Below are 22,117 nucleotides of genomic sequence, written 5' to 3'. Positions count from 1 at the left end.
AGTTTGTTGTTCTGATAATCTTGTCATTGTGAGCTCAAGTCACATATGATTCATGTGAATTAAATTAAAATACAAGCTGCACCATGACATAACATAACTTTGAAGCATCAAATAGGATCCCAGACAGGTCTTTTATTACATAGGAATAGATGATTTCAATAATTTACATTTAAAATCATTTGCAAGAGGCTTAAGTTATTCATCAGTTAGATTTTGCTACTGCTTGTCTGCACCTCTTGTATTTTTCATAGACGGATTCCTCTGCTTAACTGTTTATGTCACATTTTTAACAAGGAAGACATGGTGAAAATGATATGAGACTGCAGCCACGGGTTAATCATTAGCTTTGTTATGATTGCAGTGTATTTAAAAAGCACATGGAATACTGTGCTGAACTTTAGACTCAAAAAGATACAAGTGCAATAAGTGCAGCCCCTGTCAAGATGCATAAATGTAACATGTTTGCAAGTTGACTATCACTTGTCCCACAACATTTTCACAGTGCGCCATTTAACAAAACTTGTAATTTAAGTAACATTGGAGAGAACAGTTTCCATTGTAACCTAGATGAGATTTGTTTAAACCACTTGCCTACAGCCATGCTAGCAGCTCTGTGAGACTGTACTTGATATTTCAACAAGAAGATGGCTCCATATAAAAAGTTTGGGATTCACCAAACTGACCAAATTTCATCCTCAGATAGACGTGCATGTCTGTACCTAATTTTATGGCAATCCATCCAGTAGTTGTTGAGACATTTAACTAAAAATCACATATGTCAACCTTACGGTGGCACTAGAGGAGAAGTAATTGGATCATGGTAGTCATTAGGAAACACATTCTAGGCTTGGTTCAAGCAACAACAACGTCAAGAGTCTCGTTTTGATTGAACAAGCAAAGCAATTTATTTACAAACATACACAGGTAGTAAGTGTCGCCCATGAGTCTTTCCTCACAGAGTATTTAGTGTGCATCTTACAGCGAAATCTTTGGGCTTGCAAACAAAAAGAAGCTCAGTAATCCCCCCCACCCACCTTAAAATCAGCACAATCCAAACTTTCATCACTAAAAATTTGGTTTCCTCTTGTGATCATTTCAGCTCAAATATCATCAATACTTGGAGCAGCATTAAATACTATTTTTCAAGAAGGCCTACTGTCTGATTAGGTGCCCTCTCAATACTCTGTGGTATTGCGTGAGACAATTTCAAGGTGATAAAAAAAAAAAAAAAAATCTAATTGAGATAACATGCCAAATAAATGGAATAATACTTGTTTAATTGGTCACATTGGCACGCTTTTTTTTCCTCAATTTTCAGTGTTTCTTTTTTTTTTTAAACATTTCAAATTTCAAATAAACAAATGCTAATTCAAGTTATATGCAAAGTTATAAGCCATCAGGGTCAGTTAAAGAGCAGTGTCCCTTAAGCCTGAAGGGACTCAGTTTCTTGCTCAAGGACACTTCAGCAGGAGGACAATTACTAGCTCAGGGTCTTCTTAACCCAGATCCACCAGGTAAAGGACATTCTCTCTCAAAACTAGAGCACCCTGCTGCTACCCTGCTGCTAATCCGTCTCACTGGTTAATAGCATGTTTGCACTCATGAACAACTTCACAGAGCGACCACCTTGACCCCATTATAGCACTGTAAATGTGCGGAGCAATACACTCTAACATAGAGCACAGGAAATTCGACATTGATAAAAGTGGGTCTGGTCTCCATAAGTCCATGGCAAGCATCTGACTGGTAGAAAATGAATGGAATACTTCAGTGAAAATAGGAAGTCCCATCTTGTTTGCAAGTACCTGCGTACAAACAATCATTTCTTGTCATGCGGATAAGTTGTGGCTAGAAAATAGTGAATAAAACACAAGAGAAAAAACAAATCCAAGGTCCATTCAAATGAATTGTGTGCGGTGCTTGTGAACACAGCTTATTTTTCAGGGTTCATTCCCAAGCTCATTAAAAGTCTGGGAAAAAAATGTCCCCGTTCTGCCCACGTCTTGCAATATTCAAAAAGTGCACTTTTTAAGACGATGACTTGCGAAAAGATGAGTCACTCTGAGGAATAACAGTCCAGCCAAAACCAGCCACTTAAAGGGCTTTTGTTTAAATTTTATCCAGGCCAGGAGGCAACCAATCATACCAAAGTTTACAAGAAGGAGATTAATGAAAAGAGATGATAAAAAATGTTACAATCATTGGTTGTTTTAACTGAGAAAACAAATTGTTCACCATCAGATTCAAGCAAAAAAAAAAAAAAAAAAAAAAAAGAGAAAAAAAGCTCTCTTAAGCAACAAGAGAGATCTAAAGTATACAAAATGAAGATGAAGAGATGTGGAACATGCAAACTAGAAAAACAACTTGTTTGCAGACAGTTGAACCCTTTCTTTCCAAGTCCATGTAGTGATGATGAATGTAGAAGTCAAAAAAATTGAGAAAAGTTTGTTTAAAAACGCGTGTCCCTTTGGCTGATTCCAGGTCTCTGAGATGAAGGAGAGGGTTGTTGGTAATGATGAACGGCGGCGGCTGAGTGACAACCAACGGTACCTTGAAGCAGTGAGACGGCGATGGGGAAGAGAGAGGTGGGAGGATGGATACTGTGGGGAGGAGATCAGGAGGAGAACCTGGTGGTCCTCCTCCTGATGGGTCACTAATGCTAGGAGGTCTGCAGCAGGCGTCTGTAGTGGGGCATGATCTCGTGTTCAGGCAGGTGCAAGTTGAACTCCAGCGCCACCAGGACAGGGAACTCGAAGGCTATCAGCTCTCTGCGGTTCACTCTGAACCTCTCCTCCAGTTTCTGCCAGACAAAAAAAAAAGTAAAGATTAAACAATAGATACGTCTAATGCTGTATTCCTTATTGCTTCTCAATGACTCATAATCGCACCCATTTATTTTCAACCAGCGTTTCATGAGGACTGACCTCATGGCAGACAAGAAAGGTTTCAGTGATGCCTGCTGATGCGATCACCATACGCTGCAAGTCAATTACAATATAAAGGGGGGTATTTGCTACTCTAAAAGCTTTCATTAAAAGGGGCAATTCAGTAAATTGAAGTGCACGTTGATCAAGTTTAGGATTTGAGCAGTGAGGTGGGGAAAGCATGTCCGATTATAAATACCAGACCCTTGACAAAAAATGTCGCCTGTCATTTATGGGATTTGGAAGCCACTCGACTAGCAATATCAGATCCTGTTTTTAGGTAAATACTAGATCTGACTCCTAAGATCAGCTTTCATGATATTGAATGGTTATGGCAGCAGTTCTTTCTCTTATTGTAGCTGACTGTGACTGAAACACACTTTGCTGTCCTATCCTGCCTAGTATTCTCTATATCTGGTTTTTAACTTCTGAAAACACAGTCATCACAACCATATTTTCCTCATAGTGGTGTCTGGCCATGCTAATAGTTTTGGTTTTTATGTTCTCATGTTTTGATCTACTGCCAACTACAGTGGAATTGTGTTTGTGGTGCTCACAGCAATGAAAGCTGTTAGTCAGGCTATTCAAGAGACTTCACTGTGGACACATTTCACTATGTTTAACTTGTTGACTTTACAAGTTGTGGTTTAAAAACATCATAAAGCCACAAAGTTTAGATTTTTGGAAACTTACGTCTATCAGGAGCTTGACTTCATGTTTCTTGAGATCACCACCAATCTTGGCTGCCAGAAGAACACAAGCTCCAGCACAGAGTTTACGATTCTGCTTGTTTAGTTTGCCTTGAAGAACGAGTTTTTCAAAGTAGACAAAAGCCATTGCCACTGTGGGTTCCTCATAACCACACTCGTCCTGGGCCAGCTTTCTTATCTCCCTTTTCAAGCTGCACAGAGTGAAGAAAAAAAAAAAAAAAAAAAAAAAAAAAAAGAAAGACGAAGGGGAAAAAGAGAAAGGGCAAAATTAAGAGAAAGTAGACCGTAAAGAAAATAAATTAAACAGTTCAAGTTAAAGTTTAAAGTTAAATCGTCTTTATTGTAAAACAACAAACAAACTTGCTGACACATTTTATACATTTTCGTCTGTTTTACCTCCTTATCTTGCTGAGTGTAAGCCTTATGTGGGGGAATTTCTCCTTGAAGGTTTCATTCATGTCCTTCTTGAGGTCAGAGGGTTTGACGTATTCAATGACCGTAGTCTGAAATGAAAACCAGAGGTGGTGTTAGAATGACCACGGCTCTCAGCAGTGAGCTTGGTGACTGGATCCTCACACATTAGTGTTGGATTCCACCGTCTCACAGTGAGGCTTAGCTGAGTACTGGTGTTACTGGGTGACACTGTAGTTGGTTTTGTGTGTGGGCTTCAGGCCTGAGTGCCACAGACAGAACAGTGATGTTGAAAAGTACTGATAGGTAGACTAACATATTTTTGTTTTTGATCTTTTTTTTTTTTTTTAATGAGATTTGAGACAATGAGAAAAACACAGATTATCACCAGCCTTGCTCTTTAAAAAACCCAGAGGACAGAAAGCATACTCAGTTGTCTACTGAGCTCTCTATGCCGTCTTCAGACTTCTCTTGAACAATCCTTAGAGCTTGTTAGAGCATGTTTTGAGCACCAGGTGGGTGAGTCACATTAGGACAGTTTAATGAGGGGGTGAAATCCCTGTAGAACAAAGTTCATTTCTAGCTCTTGGCTGAATTCACAACTTAAATTTAAGATGTTCTAGAGGCAAAATGAATCTTTGCTGCTAGATATGCAGGATAATTCTGATTTATTACAACATGGAACTTATTTTCATAGATCTGGCCGTCATTCCATAATAATAATAATAATAATAATAATAATAATAATAATAATAATAAAACAACATAGTATTGCAAACCTTCAGATTAGCCAGTTATATTAGAATAAACAAATGGAGATAAACACTTGAGTTATGACCAAAAAAGTAAAATAATTACCCAAACAGCCCATCGCAGTTTACAGACCAACTTCATGGTTTAACTGTGAGTCACCATACTTGCCATATCTATGGGTCCAGGATCATTATCAATTGGCTGCACTTACTTTCAGTTTGACCTCTAACACACCTCTAACAAACTAACCAGTTTATCTAAACCACTTTATTTGGCTAGTTTGTTTGTTTTCATTTTTAATTCCTGCTTCCTTTTGTCCTGCTTTCTTTCATTTTTTTGTATGTACACACATGTACACACAGGCTGCCATATCACTATACTGGCAGATCAAAACGCACATTGCACATACACACCCATTTTTTTTTTTTTTATCTCAACCTAGCTCACACATACCCCTTACTGAGTGAGCGTTACTGCACGCCAATCCAACTGCAGCAATCGTCTTGAACTTCTATACCGCACTGTTTTGTTTGCACTGAAAATACACCACAAGAACTAGAATTACAGATTCAAGATTGTATGCCTCCGCCACTCAGACTAGTTTCAGGTTACATCCTTGTTTATCCAGAATCATATAAAATATTAACCATTTGTGTCAAATTTTGTCATAATTGTTATGTGAATTCTTTAGTTATGGCTAAAAATGGCTTCACAAGAATGGGATGGACAGGCGGACGGACAACCCGAAAAACATAATGCCTCCAGCTCTGACTGGTGCCAGCGTGGACGTATAAAAATAAGATAATGTAATCTTAAAAAATTATTGATTCATCTTTTCTGTCATTTTTCTAGTGAAACAATTTCTCAAAAGTGATGGTTCACTGCTTTACTTTGTCATGCTGTCTGTCATGATAACAAATGAAATATCTGTGGGTTTTGGACTGTAGGTCAGACAAAACAAGCAATTTGAAGACGTTACCATTGACTTTAATTATAATGGGTATTTTTTCATTACTTTAGTTTACTTTTCATAGCTGAGAGAAATGGCCAAAAGTGCAAAAAATAAGACTCATGTTGTAAAAACAACGGGGTTATTCCTTTAGTGGTCTACTAAGAATGAGCAATTAAATAAGAGCACACTATGCAGCAGTTCTAAAAATATATCGATGGCCCTCTGTATGCATGTATGGTATTGCAGACAGTGCACAGAGTGTGAATAATGGCGTTAGCCCTCAACATCATGCTACTAATCATGAAGCATGAAGCACGAATGCTTATCTATGGTCGGAGCTCTGAGAAATGAACAGAAAAAAGGACAGCACTGACATCACGACAGAAAGTCTTATCAACTATGACCCTGTTTCAGGCTAACCTATGTCAACACATAAAAACATTTAATTTTTCCATGTTTTTAACGTAAGGGTAATAATTCACAAATCTACAAGCTTCCCTACCACATTTAAAATAATCTAAGTGAGGTTTTCCTCGTTTCATAATCATATTGTAGGTCATACAAGAGTTTCCTCAATTGCGTCTTGAGGATTAAATTCCCTGCATGAACTTGAAAGTTCAGTGAGAGAGTCATGTCTCCCAAACAGACTGTGTTTAAACCCTGAAATGCTGAGAATTTACTGGTTCCATTCCTGTAGCAAACAATAGCCATTGTTGTGAGACGCTGGGTTTTGTAATTGGAGGAAGAGAGGAGGGAAAAAAAGCATAGCCTGGCCTTGACTGAACATTTCAACTATGTCAGTCCTTGTTGTGTATTCTGCCAGTCTCCGTAACAAAAACAGAGCCCAGGAAAGAATGAGGTGGGAGTCTAGTCAGTGTGTTTTTCTTTTTCCTTTTCCGACCACAATAAAATGTTCTTTTTCCGGAAAAGTGAGAGTGATTAGTGCTGAGACATAAACATTAAGCTGTTACACTGGTCAAGTGGCTGTATGTATATTCTTTCAGGCCCCAGAAGGTGGGAGAGAGTCTGGGCCCGGTGACCTTCCTGGATTAAAACTGTTAGAAACATCCTCCTGGCTCACTTTCAAAAACAGCTGATAAAATTCACGAGGACTTTTTGAGAGAGTATCTCTTGAGTCAGATAATTCTTTTTGGTGTGTTATTGTTCTTGGTTGTGGTGGGAAAATTGAACACAAATGCTCCATAATGATAAAAGTAACAATTACAAAAAAAAAGCATTAAGACTGAGATATTGTAGGACATCTCAACGAAAAATGTCAAAACAGAGGCGGATCTATTTCTGCAAATTATGTCCTGGACAAAAACAACTTTTCCATTATACCCTCAAGAGGACAAGGCTGCAGTGGCTGTTGTTGTTATTGCTGATGGCAGTGGTGTTACACGCAGCTAGAGTACTTTCTCACCATGTAGGAGGGGAAGATGAGGACTCTCTTGTGTTTTCCACAAGGCCACTGAGGGTCATCCAGCAGATTCGGATCATACTCGCGAAAGTCGACCAAATCATTCCCTGCCACGAGCACAAACACAACAACAGAGGTTGAGCCAGAAGTTAACATTTGCACAGTTTCTTTTCCAATAAAAATATACTGGATAAAGACAACTGAGGGTGAGGAATAAGTCATGTTATTTGTTGGCAACCAACTAACCTGTGTCTAGGCTGCTCTGGTTGCTGTTGGCTCGGCCCAAACTGAGGCTGCGGTGGCTGGCGTTACGAGATTGAGAGAAGGAAGAGGTGGAGTCGATGGTGTTTCTGCGACCGCCCAGCACATTAGTAGGATACAAGAACTGGGTGTAGGATACAGTCTGCGGACACAGGTAGAAAGTAAAGTTTGTATTTATATCGCACCTGTTAGATTAATGCAACTTTTTACAGCAGCATTTTGTCAAGACGGGAAAAGCACAGGTGGCGCCAATAACATTAGCAATGGCTCAGTTTCATTAAGTGTCCCAGTATACCATACCAAGTAAGCCAGCATGCACATTAACTAACACCTGGGCTGATACTGTTATGAAATGTCAAAATGCTACTTGGAAAGCGGCGTATTGTTCAAATATGCTAAACGTGTGTTGATTTGTGGGAATTAGCTTGCTAAACACCACAAACAATACACACAAGTCTTCAGAGTTTATGTTCTGAATTTATCAAAAACCTCAACCTTATCTTGAACTGCAATGTTTGAAGATAAGCAGTTCATCATTTAAAGGAAAGTAATTTGTCAGACTAGCTAGCTTAGTGCCATTCAAGCCTATGTAGCAGCTAGCATCTAACAAGCTAACAGCAAAAACCATGTTTTTTCAATACGCAGCTAAAATGTGAATGGCTCCTTATTTAAAGCAATATTTGTTTAGTTACTGTAATATTTGTTTACAACACTGAATGTGAGTAAATCAAGACCCATGTGCACATAATAATTATACTTACATAATGTTGAAGCAAACATCATCACTGTAACATCCAACTGTACTCACTCACAAACACCAATATCAATACCATTTTCTTTTACTTTGTGTGAGCAGTATTTTTTTTTTTAATACTTACACGTACACATTTCTGCTGATTTCTTACCTTTCCATCTGCTCCCAACTCCACTCCCTCCAGCCCGATCACCATCTCCTTGGCGCTGACGCCTCCTGACGGGTGCCGCTGACGCCCTCCTTCCAGCTTTATATCCCTGATGATGAGCACACAACCTTTGAGGTTTTCATCATACAAATAATACTACTCCTTGTTTAATTCCCATCTCCTCCTGCTGGGGCCTTGTCTAGCACACCTCCACATCACTACCTCACAGATATAGGCCCTGTATTGATCTGCATTCATCGGCCGGCCTAGTTTCTGCAGTTGCCCATGTCTGTGGGTGCATCTCAGGGAAATCAGAAATAAAATACACCCTTGGGAGTAAGGATGGAGGAGAGTTTGGTTTTGCTCTAGCAGGCCAGCCTCCTCAAAAGGCCTCACCAACGCATGAAAACCCATACTGCTGTGGGAGATTTGCAGGAGGTCAGATGGTCTGCTGAAGTAAAAAACAGATGGCTGGAGAGTTAAGTGTGTCAATGGAGCAAACAGTGGAGAGCCCTTGACTGAACACATTTCGTATGTGCCAAATCTTTCTGTATTCCATGTCTGCTGCTGAGAACATACGGCACACTGGGGCAATCACATGCAAAATTAGATTATAATGGTTCCCAGATAAATAGAAAGAAATTACACAGTAGGCCCTCACATGACTCTCCCAGTGTTTTGATGACATGTGGGGCCAATCTGTTATAATGAAAACAGTGTTATCTGGCAGACAGGCACATAAGAACACAGTGTTGATAGATGCATCATAGACATGGAGATCCTTAGGCAGCAGACATCTTACAGCACAGTGGAGATTAAATAAAAATGGGGGAAACACAAGAGACAGAAAGCTTTCTAGGAAGAGAGCTTTTCTATGAAGCTTCGGTCTGCTGAGAATAAGGAGAAATGAAAGGAAATTATAAGAAAAGCTGATATTGCCAAGTAACATGCATGAATAGGAACACTGGCTTCAAACAACGATATGTTAATAGTATTTTAATCAATGCAGCGCTCATTATGTCCTGCCAAATGTTTCTAAATGTAGAACAAGCAACCAAGAAATAAATATTAACATGACTAAAAGAATCTTGACCCCCTGCTGGTTACGTACACTATCAAATACTGTGTGTTGGGTTGACTGGCTTGTAATAATATTCCCCTACAGACTTCACCCATTACACTAAACTTATGAGCATCACTTGGTTATACTTGATTATTCCCTGCTGTGAGGAAGTTTGTCCTTTGCATTTGACCCATCTAACATTTTACCCTGGGAGCCAAGTGCAACTACAGTCCAATGCCAGGACTATTACCTAACATGCATGACTTTTAGGGTCACAAAAACTGAAGTATGTGGAGAAAACCCATGCCAATACAAGGAGAACATGCAAAGTCCACAAAGAAAAGTTACAGCTGACCCTTGAGGGGTTTGAACGCAGGAGTATCTGGCTGTCAAGAGACAGTGTCGGCCCATAAAAAGATGTCCAAGTCCAAGTTAAATTTTTGTCTTTTCCTTAAACGAAAGGTTCGAGAACATTCGCTTTCTTACCAACAGTTAGATGAGAAGATCCATGCCACTTTAATGTCAGTATGTTACATATAAAGGTATCACCAGCAGGCAGTTAGTATAGCTTAGCATAAGGTCAGGAAAGAGCTTGCCTCACTATCTAAATGTTAAAAAAATTTGCCTATCAGCAACTGAAAAACTCAGTAATTATCAAGATAAATTTTGCTCTCATCTAATTATTGGCAAGAAAGTACATAGCAAAAAGCAAATGTTTTAATGTTTGAGTGTAAGTTGTTTGGGATCATACCAGTCTGCTGTGTAAAATTTGATCATTTTTGTTCGTGGGATAGTAGTTATAGTAAATATAAAGACAGAGACAGAAGAAAGAAGAAGAAAGATAGAGAAAATAATACATGCAATCAATCATTTGGGCCCAGCCGTCTAATAAAAGGTTGTTTTACTGTTACAACACTTAACTGAGCCAACCAAAGTCTAACTGTAAACTGTCAATTAGCAGCAATTAGCTGTCAAATGTGTGTATTGGAAAGCCCTGGGGGGGTTTATTAACCCTTGACCTTGCACTGATTGGCTGGCTTAGGAAATTCCACAAATGGATTGAGCCTTTTATGCTCTTCACTAAGCCCTAGTGTGAAGCTTTTCTTTCTGTGCATTGTATTCTCTAGTGTTTATGTGTCCCCTTTCTCTTTCACTTCCTCCAAAACACACCGTTTCATGTGACTGGGGAGGGTGGGAGCATCAGGACAAAGGCCCTACCAGACCTATCCCCACGCAAGCCAGGTGGGTACATTATTACATAGAGCTTTGTGTTGCTTTAAAAAAAAAAAAGAAAAAAAAAGAGGAAACAGGCATCTATAGAGAAGCCAGAGATGTTTTTTCTTGAAATGTAATCTCAAAACCCAGGCATTGAATAAACAAAAATGGTTAATAACAAACTGTCATGACTGTGTACGATCAACAGATATATACCCAGTCTGTCAACATTGTGGATAATTAGACCACTGAACATCACATTCAATTTAAGGGTTAAAATTTCGATATCCAAGGAGAGCAGAAACCCCAGGAAAGGTGAGTCTTAAATGTTACACAGCAAAGCCAGCAACAGACAAAAATGGGTTGACAAAAAAGAAAAAAAGAAAAAAAAAAAAAGATGAGTGCCCAAAAGCCACCAGAGGCATTATGGAAAAAGCAGTACAAGCAACAAGCATTAGGCTACAATGTGGTCTAAGTATATACAAAATTAAGCCTTTAAAGCCCATTTCAGCCCAATGTTTATTTTTTTAGGGTAAAAATGCATCCACCAAAACCAGCCCTTAGCGATGTATGCACCAGTCAGAGGAGAGTACATCCATAGAAAAAGAGGGATGAGAAAACAAAAGGAAAGAGGGAGCACAGGCTGGAGTTACAAAGTTCGGCATGCTGTCGGATACATACCCTGCTTGGCTACAATCTCGATAGGGCAGGACAGAAAATACACTATAGAAGGATCTTCTGCCACTGATAAGGACTATCCTATAAAAACAAAAATGGTAAACAAGCTAATCAATGTCTATCTGGACAGATCCACAGATTAAAGTTGGAAAAAGTGTGCAGTAAAAACTTAGAATAAAAGAGAATGAACTGGAAATTCAGGATAAGTGTGTGTTGTTTTGTAGCATTGTAGCATGTAGTCAGTGGTTTGGAAACAACAAAGATGCATTTTTGCTACAAAATCTTATTTCTTTAAAAACTTCAGTTCAAACGAGCCATTTTTATACTAAACTACAGACATGTTTCCAGGTGACCAGATGTCCACATCACAGAATGTCTTTAAATAAAACCAAAACAACCTCAGAATTACTTCTATTAATAGCTGCAACTCACAGGCACATGATGATGATCACCACTTGGCCAAAAATCATCATCAGGACATACACAGCACGTGAGTCATGAAATGCCTATTGTTTCAGCATCAGTTAATCAACAAGTAGTGGTTAATGGTGTGGAAAATCCAGCTCAGCATTATCCCACATCAGATGTGGATCTGGATATCAGGAAAAACAATTTTACATATCGACTAATTTAACAGGTGGAACTTATCAAGATGGTACAGCGATAGTCTAAACCAGAGGTACTAGCTTTCACATGAGATCTGCTTCTTCGGGACAACCAAACGCTGAACAAGAGCTAGAACTAACAGATTAATAAATACATTAATAAATTAATAAATAGTTTAAAAAAGGATTCAACTTAAAAAAGGATTCTTTACTTAAAAAGATTAGACTATGCATCGCAAAACACCAACAAAAAAAAGTTACAAGTTACTTTCCAAAGCAAAAGGCTGAAAGTCACCAGAGCATTATTGGTCTCCTGGCTTATTTTAAACAACAACCATCGCCCCTTTGGTTACTTTCTGCACACCCAGTAAAACGTCAACATTAACATCACTGAGCCAAAAGTTGTCTGTATTTAGGGATTTGTATGCCGGATACATGTTTGTTAGACTGTGACACAATGGCATGTGATTCAGTAGATTTATTTAGTACTCGAGTAAAGTGATTTTACAGTGTGATTCCGAAATTTGAAAAGTGATCAAAATAAAATATGATATATTCAATATAGACATGATTTATATTATGTTATATTTACAAGTCAGAACAACATGCTGTGAATGGGCCAGGCCTGCTCGCCTGCAATGTGGCTTGTAATGTGAGAAACATCCAAACTGCAGTTCATTGACTGGGGCAGCCTGCCATTATCCACTGAGGACTTGTATTGACTAAGGGATGGCGTTGTTTGCCTTCATACCTTCCATTGCGCATATCATGTTGCCTCATGTTCTTTATGAAGTGGACTTTCTTGAAGCTCTTTGGTCGGGGTGAACCCGATAGGGTTCGGCATCTAAAATGTAAAACAAGCACACAACATCAGTACCCAGAAAAAGAGAGAAACTCTGCCAGTGGGATACATTACACTGAGCTGAATGTCTCATTTTACACACACAAAATGTAGTAGCAGACAATGTGAATGAGAAGGGTAATCCTGTGCATTTTACTACCTGCGAAGAGGAGCATTTTCCTCAATGTCCTCTAGCGTTTCAAGCGAAGAGCGCTGAGAGATGAGTCTTCGTCTGAGAAGGCAGACAGAGGGGTTTGAGGTTAGAGGAAATTAAGAAATTATCAACACCAAAATCTTACAGGACCAACTGCCATTCAACAGCTCCTAGATGAACCAACACTGGCACAATAATAGCAACATTTCTAATCGTGATCTTTTTTTTTTTTTTGCCATAGCAAACACATGAACACATGGTACTGCAAAGGAATTTGATGAAAAAGCAAAACAGTAAATCAAAGTCTGCTCAACAGCAATACCTGAAATGGAAAAGGTCAGCACCAAAAATCTATAAGGTCATTTTCCACACAAATTGAGGTCAGTCTAGCTTTTAGAATAAAACAAGATATCAGTATTTGCCAAATGTCAAGCCAAATCTCTATTTACCTACTTACTGCAAAGCAATGCATCAATAAGCCACTATGTAGCTCACTATACTTTTACACAACTACAACTACTAAAAACGTTTTTTTGAATTTAACAGAATATGTCAAACTACTGTGCGTTAGTGTCAAATAATCAATTTTGCCGAAAGAAAATACTTTCTGTTTTTTGGTACTTGACGCTCGTTGATCCTTATGTATATTCATGTCAGTGCTCAAAAAGCATTAAGGTTTGATACCCAGCTCTGGAACAAAGTGCATGTGTGGTGACTGGAGGCCTTGACACATGGGTCACACAATGTTAAATTATCACCTGTTTTTGTATGTTCTGTGGTTCATTTACACAAATGAGTCTTGGACGGTCAAGTTATGACTGCCATCAATCAACACCACTGTGTGCCTTAGTGGTCAATGATCACTCCTCAGCCTTGTGTAGATCACAGAGAATTTTCCAGGATCTGAGCTGCTAAGAGGATAACGATCTGGCTCTGAAAGCACTTTGTGTAACACATTTTGTCACAGATGGCCTTTATTTCACACTTTATTGCACGACTCAACAGGCTAATTCTGCTGGACCACTTTTATATGATCGGCTGCCAGTGTCAGAAACAAACCCACATGTGATAGCTAAGTAAGCCTGAGCTGTTCCAAAATTAGGTTGTAATTGCATGTTTAGCACCACAATAATAACATAATCCAACTCATTTGCCTGCCTTACAAAGTGGCCACAATTAAAGTAGTGGAAATTAACACAATAATGGTCAAATAACAAAAACATGACACATTCTCTCAAAGGGTCTATCTGTCATCAAGTCCTAAACAGCTCTGCAGCTGTCTTACTATTCTGCCAGGCTCAAACAAATGGCTGTTCACACAATGCATATTGTATATCCTCTTGGGCTAATTATTTTAACAAATCAAAAAGGTGCTGTAATGCTGTAGACCCTGCAGCATAAAAACAAGCTGATGACACTGATGACCCTCTTTACTGAGCATCTCAGCCAAAGGGAGAGACAGCGGCGCGTAAAGCAGAGTGGCTGGTTAATAAACGACAGAGCATGAGGACAGATTAACAAAAGATGACTCTGTACTTGAGGATCTCCCAGGGTTTAAACCAACACAAGCTGAGTGAACTCTGTATACTGGAGGAGATGGGGTGAGATAAGTGTTTACATCATGAGGAGCCAGACTGTTGAAGCAGACAAGAAACCGAGAGCCATTATTCTGGCTCACCCTCTGCACTGTATATTATGACCCTAATGATCATAAACTGGAGGCAAGAACACCAAGCTCCGATAAAGGGCATGAACAGTACAATTCTTAGTCCAAATGATTACCACAGTGTGCAGCTGACATCAACACTGTCTCCGCTACCGTGCACTGAGAGGGTCATAATAAAGGGGCCTGACCTTTAGCTGAAGGTCAGACGAGTGGGGGTCATGTGATTTATGGTTAAGTCTTACATCATCCTCCATTACTGATAACCATGAAAGATGGATTGGCTGAATAAAAAATAAGCGGACAAGCTGACAAGGCTTCTGATTTGCTCAAATGGTGCATAACTTCATTCCTAAAACCACTGCAAAATGAAACTTTAGAAACGTTTTGATCATAAGAAGAGCTTTCAATGGTGTATTTTGATGTATTTAGAGATGAAATGGGATCCTAGCATGGATAACAGTCTTTAGTTAATGAGAAAGTAAAAATCACCTCATCTTAGTCTTTAATCCAACACTGACTCAAATTAAGGCTTTCTATTCCAAGGCTTAACCTAAAGCTGCACTAATCAATATATTCATGTGAACAATGGGTCAAATGACTATGGGCAACATCAAAGGCTTGTCTAGTAGTATCGAATTCACAGAGAATTATCACCCAACACTGCAGCCCTCTTTAGCTCTATGGAGCGCTTTAGCTTTTTTCAGCTCTTTGTTTTGGCTTTATGGCTCACAAATGTATTGTATTGGTTCGCTCTCATTGCTCTCATCAGCATTGTTTACAGCATCAGCAGGCAGCTGTTTTCAGCAAGCTTTAAAAGCCCACTGTAAACTACCTGCCCAGCATGCAGCAACAGACAACATCAGCATCTAGCTGGTGAACATAGTGGTGCATTTAGTAGCTAAAGAAACAGATATTTTCCTCAGGAACTGGTGGAGGACAAAACAGAGCTAAAATGGAGAGTGAACATTGGACTCACATTCATTATGTGGCCAGAAACACAAATCCAAATGAATGATAATGTTTTTCCAAGTTTGTTAGTGTCTGCTAAATGTCTAAATAGGAAACTGTTTGCTAACACTTGTAGCATCATACCAAGGTCATATTTGTTGTTAATAGCTTGTTTTGCCTCGCCCCAATTGGCCAAATAAGTCAGTTAATGCAGGTTCATAGAATTATAGTTTGGGATGTTTTCAATTCTTAATATATTTCTCACATACTAATGTGTACACTGAAACAGTCATTATTTTCTATAATCATTACTCCTGTCCATAGTGGCAGTGAAGGGATACTTTCCCAGCACGATGAGACGAAGGACCAAATTTACAGTTCTGATTCCATGTAAAAATGTATTATAAAGTTCAGCTGAAGTTAATATGAGCCTTTAGCTGCCTAAGTTAGCCCAATTAAGTGGGTATCCTCCAAACCTAGAACAAACTTCCCCCTGTAATTCCCGAAACAATGTTTTCTTGAAGAGCTAAAAAATGGAATTTCACACACAAGAAAAGGCTTGTAACTTTGGAAGCTGCCCACTTGATTTCACCAACTTAGCCTGCTAAATGCCCATTTTAGCTTCGTGTGAATTTTTGCACAGACTGAGAACTGGACAGGGGAAATGACTACACTGACCAAACACTGTCAACATACATAGGCACGAGAATAGAATAAAACTATAAAGCTACAGTGTCCCCAGTCTATACCTGAGCCTAGGAAGAAATAACCTCTTTTTGTTACCTTGTGTGACATTTAGTCATTTTTCCAATGCAAATCTCTATGAATCGTTACTTTCCTTCAAAAAAATTATTCACCAATTGGCCTAAGGGCCATGTTTCCAGTTCATCAACTGAACAGTGCTTCAGAGGACTTTGATCCAGACAAACTGTACGTTAACAGCTGCAGCAGGATATGTTTTTAATGCAAAAGATGTTTTCCAGGCTGGTACAAATCCTGGAAACAATAACGCAGGCCAAGCCACTCATTCACTTTAGACGTGAACAATACCAACTCGGGTTAGAACAATCAGTTTCTATACAGCTTGACATTAACAAGAGTCTGTCAGAAGCTTCAAAGGAGCCACAACAAGCATCCCTCAGTGTCTTTGACACAGTTCCTACTACTGTTGCCTCAAGTAATTTTCTTTAAGCATTTTTCATAAATGCAACCCATTCAGCATTAAGCCATTTCTACTGCAGACACAATAACATCCTCTTGGAATTGAAAATGTCTCGAATAGTTATTGATAATCCTGTCCAGTGGTGCCATGAAATAAAGCTATAAAACTCAAGTGGACTATTTAGATGTGGTGATTAAACAGCTTAAGCAGCTTGCCACAGGACATAGTCTTCCATTTTGCTGGGAGAGTCACTGAATGGAAATAAATGTAATGTTCTGGGCTTCTTCACACAAATACAGCCCCACTAAATGGAAATGTGATTATTCTGATATAAAAAAAAAAAATATATATATATATATATATATATAAAAATCCAGTCAGAGCAGTTCAGGGGGGATAAATGAGATGTATCAGTAGATTTAAAAAATAAAAATCGACAAAAAGGAAGTTGAAGAAAGAGAAACACAAATAAAAAGGTTCTGCTGTGTACAACAGCAATATATGGCACAGTTAAGCTGTTCAAGGTGAAGAAACCGAACAGGTCATAATGTGGAAATTTAACTCTGGGGTCCAACTTGAAATTGCATGAGGTAAAACACATGCTGACCCTTGTTACCCTGTCTTTACTCACTGTGGGATTTTTCATTCAAATCTTATGGGCTTTTCTAAGCATTTGTTGACAGCTCAGGCATTGAGAGACTCTGTGAAGGAAAATGAAGCATGCTTATGTAAGCCTGCGATTATGCCAACCATGACCTCAGCGAACAACGATCAACATCATGACCAGAAGTATGTGACCCAATCGCACAAAAACTCCACAGGACCATTATAACAGCTTGTGCTGCTTGTTTTCCAGCCACAGTTTCTGCTGCCTCATGCTAAAAAAATCTTGTTAAAGTACATGATTCTGCACTTTCTAATGGTGGCGGGAACCTTCGTACGTCTTACTGGGGAAAGGATGAAATTAAAATAGCTCTACACCTTAGGCAGACAAGGCCAGATGGTAATAGGTACTGTATGCTATATTTAAAGCACAGCTCTTGGCATGCTGATTCATGATGGATGAACGCTAAGGAGTGGAAGGAAAGCTGAATATAAAATCACCCATAATTTTCATGCATTAGATTCTGATTAGGATATGGTCTAAAGCGGTTTTGGCCTCAGAGAGTCTATTCTGGCGGCACATCAAAGGCTCTGTGACTTCCTGAATGGGAGCGGGACTGAAGGCCAAAAAGTCTGAGTGGAGAGTGTGTCTCTGATGCCCCTGGGAGAGGAAGTGGAGGACAGAAAATACAGAGCTGAGAGCCAGGCTGCTTCTCAGAAAGCCTGGGCATCCTGCCTCACCCAGCCAGGGACCTCTGGACACGTTTCCACCAGCTGCCCTCAGAAAACAAACCAGGCACTGTGCAGAACGCTTGTCTGTCCGCGCGCCGGTGGAATATGGCCACGCTCCATCAACAGGTTGCTTACCTCTCAACATTAGAATTCATTTTGTGTGGATGTCCTCCAAACACATTCCAAAAGCAGGGTACAGTCAAGGTTAAAGAATTTCATACAGTAGTTACTAGCTCAACAACAACAACAACAGAACTGTGTAGTAGAAAGCAGATGTCAGACATGCAACAGCTGGGCATTGAACCTCAATATTTTTTCGGTTCTGAACTGAAATGTGTTCACAGAACAAAGTACTAAAATCTGCCTGGGAATAATTTAATCTCTGATTTTTATCGTAGTTTTTTTTTTTTTTTAGCCAGAGCTCTTTTATGACACTTTGTGTTTAACATTTGAAAATTATTGCTTTGATTTTGTGAAATAAAAAAAATAAAAAAAGTTCTGTAGAAAAACATGTATACATTTCCCAAAGTAAGGTATTGAAAAAAGTATTGTTGCAGTATGGGTAGCCAAACTGTTATTTTGTCAAACGAAGTTCAACCACATGCATGTGCAATTCAGTGCCACCATATATACCCACCTGAGCCAAACTATTTCCACCTTGAGACTGAAAATTCAATCTTGACCTTGGAAACATTAGTTGACAGAACAATCTCACCATAATCTCATTCAGTATTTAATCTGGAGCTTTCTATCATATCACATGATATTCCTCAAGACATGGAGTTTGCCCAGCTGTCATGGGATTGCAGATTTTCACATTTCTATTTTGTCAACTCCTGTTTCCAAGGTCAAGAATGAACTTTAAATCTCTACTTTTAAGACAACATGAACAGGAGGTCCTTAAAGTGATCAGGAAAATGGAAAAATAAACATACAATTGTATATGATCAAAAACTCAAGAACAGCTCCTAATTGGTGGTGAGAATGTTTTGTCAACTAATGTTAACTTTATTATGGGCCTGTGTATCAATTCATCTGTGTCTATTTGAAGCTGTGGTTAATAATGTACTGGATTGTGCATCATTGTTAGGTGTTTCTGTTATGTTCACTCCATGTAAATAGTCTCTCATTTAAAAAAATTATTGATGGCTTCTTGAGTGTTATGCATGTCTCTATCAAAAAGTACAGATTAAGACTTGCGGAAGCCGTTAGTTCAACAGTGCAATTTCCACGAGTTCAAGAAGGGGAACTAGATGCTTACTGAGTGTTTCGCCATGAAGCAGAGCTTCCTGAAAAGTCTGGCAGAGTCACCAGAGGGAGGAGAGGATTTGGGTAAGAGAGGGGGGCTCTGGATGGAGAGCTGAGCAGAAAGGATTTGACAGCAGGTTCTGACAGTGAGAAAGCCATGAGACGACTGTTACTGACAGCTGTCCCACTGTGAGGTGAGACCCTCCAGCCTCTCCTCGTGCCTCCCAGGTGAAGACAAAGCAAACAAAGAGGGCAACTAAAAAGACATCCACATGGAGCAGCAAGCCCCTCTTCTGTTCTATGTGTATTTGAACAGGGGTGTAGAGTTACAGCATGTTTATATCACGCAGAGGAGAAGAAGGAGACAGCAGGTGTGTGCCAGGCTTTGGAATGACATTCACTAAAAATAATTTGAGGTCCAGTAAATTTGACATAGAGCATGAGAACATGTACAAAACAGAAACACAGAGAGAAACTGATGAGGTGTGCTGCTGACTTCCCTCTCAGGGGAAACTAGGTTACGCCTCCACAGCTGTTGGACCTGTGATCATACTGAATGTATCTGTCCCTGTGCAGACCAGTGAGTCATAAGGCTACAACCATCTGCATGGAGTAAATATACAAACAGCTGAACTTTCTCCTCCTGCTGTGCATTGTTGTGTCCAGGCAGATTGCATTGCTTGGAACCAAGAGTACCTTTTCAAAACAGAAATGAGAAAAGAAGAAATGTGAAAGAAAACTGTTACAAGACTTCATTCATTCAGGGCTGTGGTCAGTGAGGGAACAAGGAAACACACTTAACCCATTACAAGTTCCAGATACCAATGTGTGAATTAAGTCTTGCACCTTAAATGAATTAACTGATTGATAAAATAAATGGCAACCTGGCTGTGAGTTGGAATTTAAACCAACAGAATAAAATATGATAGGGGGTGTGTCAGTGTAATCTTATTGTAACTATAGCCAAACACACAAGATGACTGACTGCTCCTATGCATGCTTCTTGCAGTGGCACACTGTTGAAATCTTAGTGGTGGGGCATGGCTAAGTTTTTGTTTGCTTGTGATGATATGCAAGCAAACAATGGCCTGACTGCAGAATCCTGCAGACAAGCTTGAATATTTAACATCATCACAACACCAGACACAGTGTACTACATGTCCCCTGCATCAGACAGTTGAGTGGAATTGATGTTCTCACAGTTACCTTGACCTCTGTAGCTCTATGGCAGAGTTGGCTATCTGTCCACCCTCCAGGCAGTAGCTTTGGGAGGACTGTCTGGAGTAGGAGGCAGGAAGGATTCCCTGAGTGTACGTCTGCAGCCTCCCTCTAGTCGAGGCTGGGACCGCGGAGAAGGGAGAGCTGAACGTCGAGGACACGAAAGCGTCGCCCTCCGTGTCTGTACCCGCCACCGGGGCAGCGGCAGGACCCGTCCCAAAACTGGCCCGACTGCTGGCGAGGAGAGCCTGGTTTGCAAAAGCGAGCGCCTGGGCGGCCGTGGTCGCTGCCGCCGCCGCTGCCGCAGCAGCAGCAGCAGCTCCGGCGCCAGCAGCCCCGTACGCCGAGCGCTCCGGGGAAACCAGGCTCTGTGTAGTCCTAGGTTCAAGTGAGCCTTCCTCTTCGTTTTGATTGTCTGCATCGTCTTGCACGGGTCGTCCATCTAGAGAAATGTTGCTGAGAAAAGACAGCGCCGCTTGCCTCCTCCTCGGGTCTATGCGTTTCCGCGTATGCTCGATACTGGGGTGCTTTATCTGAAGCGTGGCTGTGGATGTGTTGCTGCTCGTGGCAGCCGCCATGGTCCACTTCCACTGATCCGAGTCCCTGCAGCAGCGATCTTACCTTGCTGACATTAATATTGAGTTAATCGTGCTTGTGCTGGTGAATGGTAGTGGCCTGTCTTTTAAGTACATGCGTTTAACTGGGTGAAAACAGGGAGGTCACGTGTGTGCAGTATTGTGGCAGCACAGGGAAAATTTGGACCAATGGGCTGTCAGGAATACGTGTTTTTCTTTTTCTTTTTTTTCAATACCTTTTCCTGACTGCTGAAGCGTCTCTCGCTGCTGTGACAGTGCATGCCAAAATTACATAAACCAGGCACGGCATCTCTAAAACAGTCAGATCTGCAAAATATTGGTCTGTAATCAACACTTTCATTTTTGCCATCAGTCTGCATACAAGGGATTCCTACAAGAAGGCTTTCACATAATGGCATGGAAACTTTTGGAGCAGCTTCCTGCTTTACACGTTTCACTCAGGCATGGCGAAAGCGCTGCTATTGCTGTCTCTTCAATCCGCACAAGGCGCAGTTGTATGCACAATGATCTACAGTCGCTGACAGAATGGGGCCTGGCTCTGTTTGTTTTGAGAAAGTAGATCATTTTCTGAATCGCACCAGTCAGCATCTCTGCTGCAATTGCGCCATCTGTCTGCATGAAATGCATTGCGTCTGCTAGTTTTTGGCCATAACCCAATTAAATATGCCACCTAGTGGTTTTTGGATGGCAGCCACTGTAGCCTACATACAGGAGCATTACCGGTATATTTTGATGAAGAGATCAGGAGAGGCAGGACTGGGGGATTATCTTTGACCATTTAATAGCATTAATGTATTATATACATTTATATACTGTATTTTCCAAAATATAAGTCTTATGGAAGATATTATGGATATAATTATGGATTATCATTCCACCAATAAATTACCACTTTGTTTGAAAAGTGAAAAATGGATGTGAAGAAAAGACAAAGGACAAAAGGTGTTTGTTGTTTCCCTATTCTGCCCTCTCAGATCTTGAAATAAAGTGATGTTAAACACTCCCTGCCATGGCAGGATTAAAGTGTCAGGGGGCCTTGGGGAAGCAAAAATTGC

General features: G+C 40.0%; 1 protein-coding gene across 2 annotated transcripts; it reads right to left on the bottom strand.

Annotated features, from left to right (window-relative positions):
• Positions 1–880: 880 nt before the first annotated feature.
• On the bottom strand, positions 881–21,171 carry cables1 (Cdk5 and Abl enzyme substrate 1). Of its 2 annotated transcripts, XM_023403811.2 has the most exons (10): positions 20,455–21,171; positions 12,896–12,967; positions 12,646–12,738; positions 11,293–11,370; positions 8,337–8,442; positions 7,417–7,573; positions 7,174–7,277; positions 4,031–4,137; positions 3,618–3,825; positions 881–2,800 (listed from the first exon to the last, which is right to left on the bottom strand). In XM_023403811.2, exons 1-10 carry the CDS (start codon positions 21,042–21,044, stop codon positions 2,660–2,662), a joined length of 1,656 nt encoding a protein of 551 aa, XP_023259579.1. In that variant the 5' UTR covers positions 21,045–21,171; the 3' UTR covers positions 881–2,659. The 2 variants fall into 2 exon arrangements, with proteins under 2 accessions (XP_023259579.1, XP_023259580.1); XM_023403812.2 differs by lacking the exon at positions 11,293–11,370.
• Positions 21,172–22,117: the final 946 nt, after the last annotated feature.

Source organism: Seriola lalandi, unplaced genomic scaffold, assembly GCF_002814215.2.
Source record: "Seriola lalandi dorsalis isolate HSWRI2012SDOR001 ecotype SW California unplaced genomic scaffold, Sedor1 jcf7180002054182, whole genome shotgun sequence".
NCBI lineage: Eukaryota > Metazoa > Chordata > Actinopteri > Carangiformes > Carangidae > Seriola > Seriola lalandi.
The sequence above is the reverse complement of the archived record's forward strand: the minus strand, read 5'-3'. Positions and strand labels throughout refer to the sequence as shown.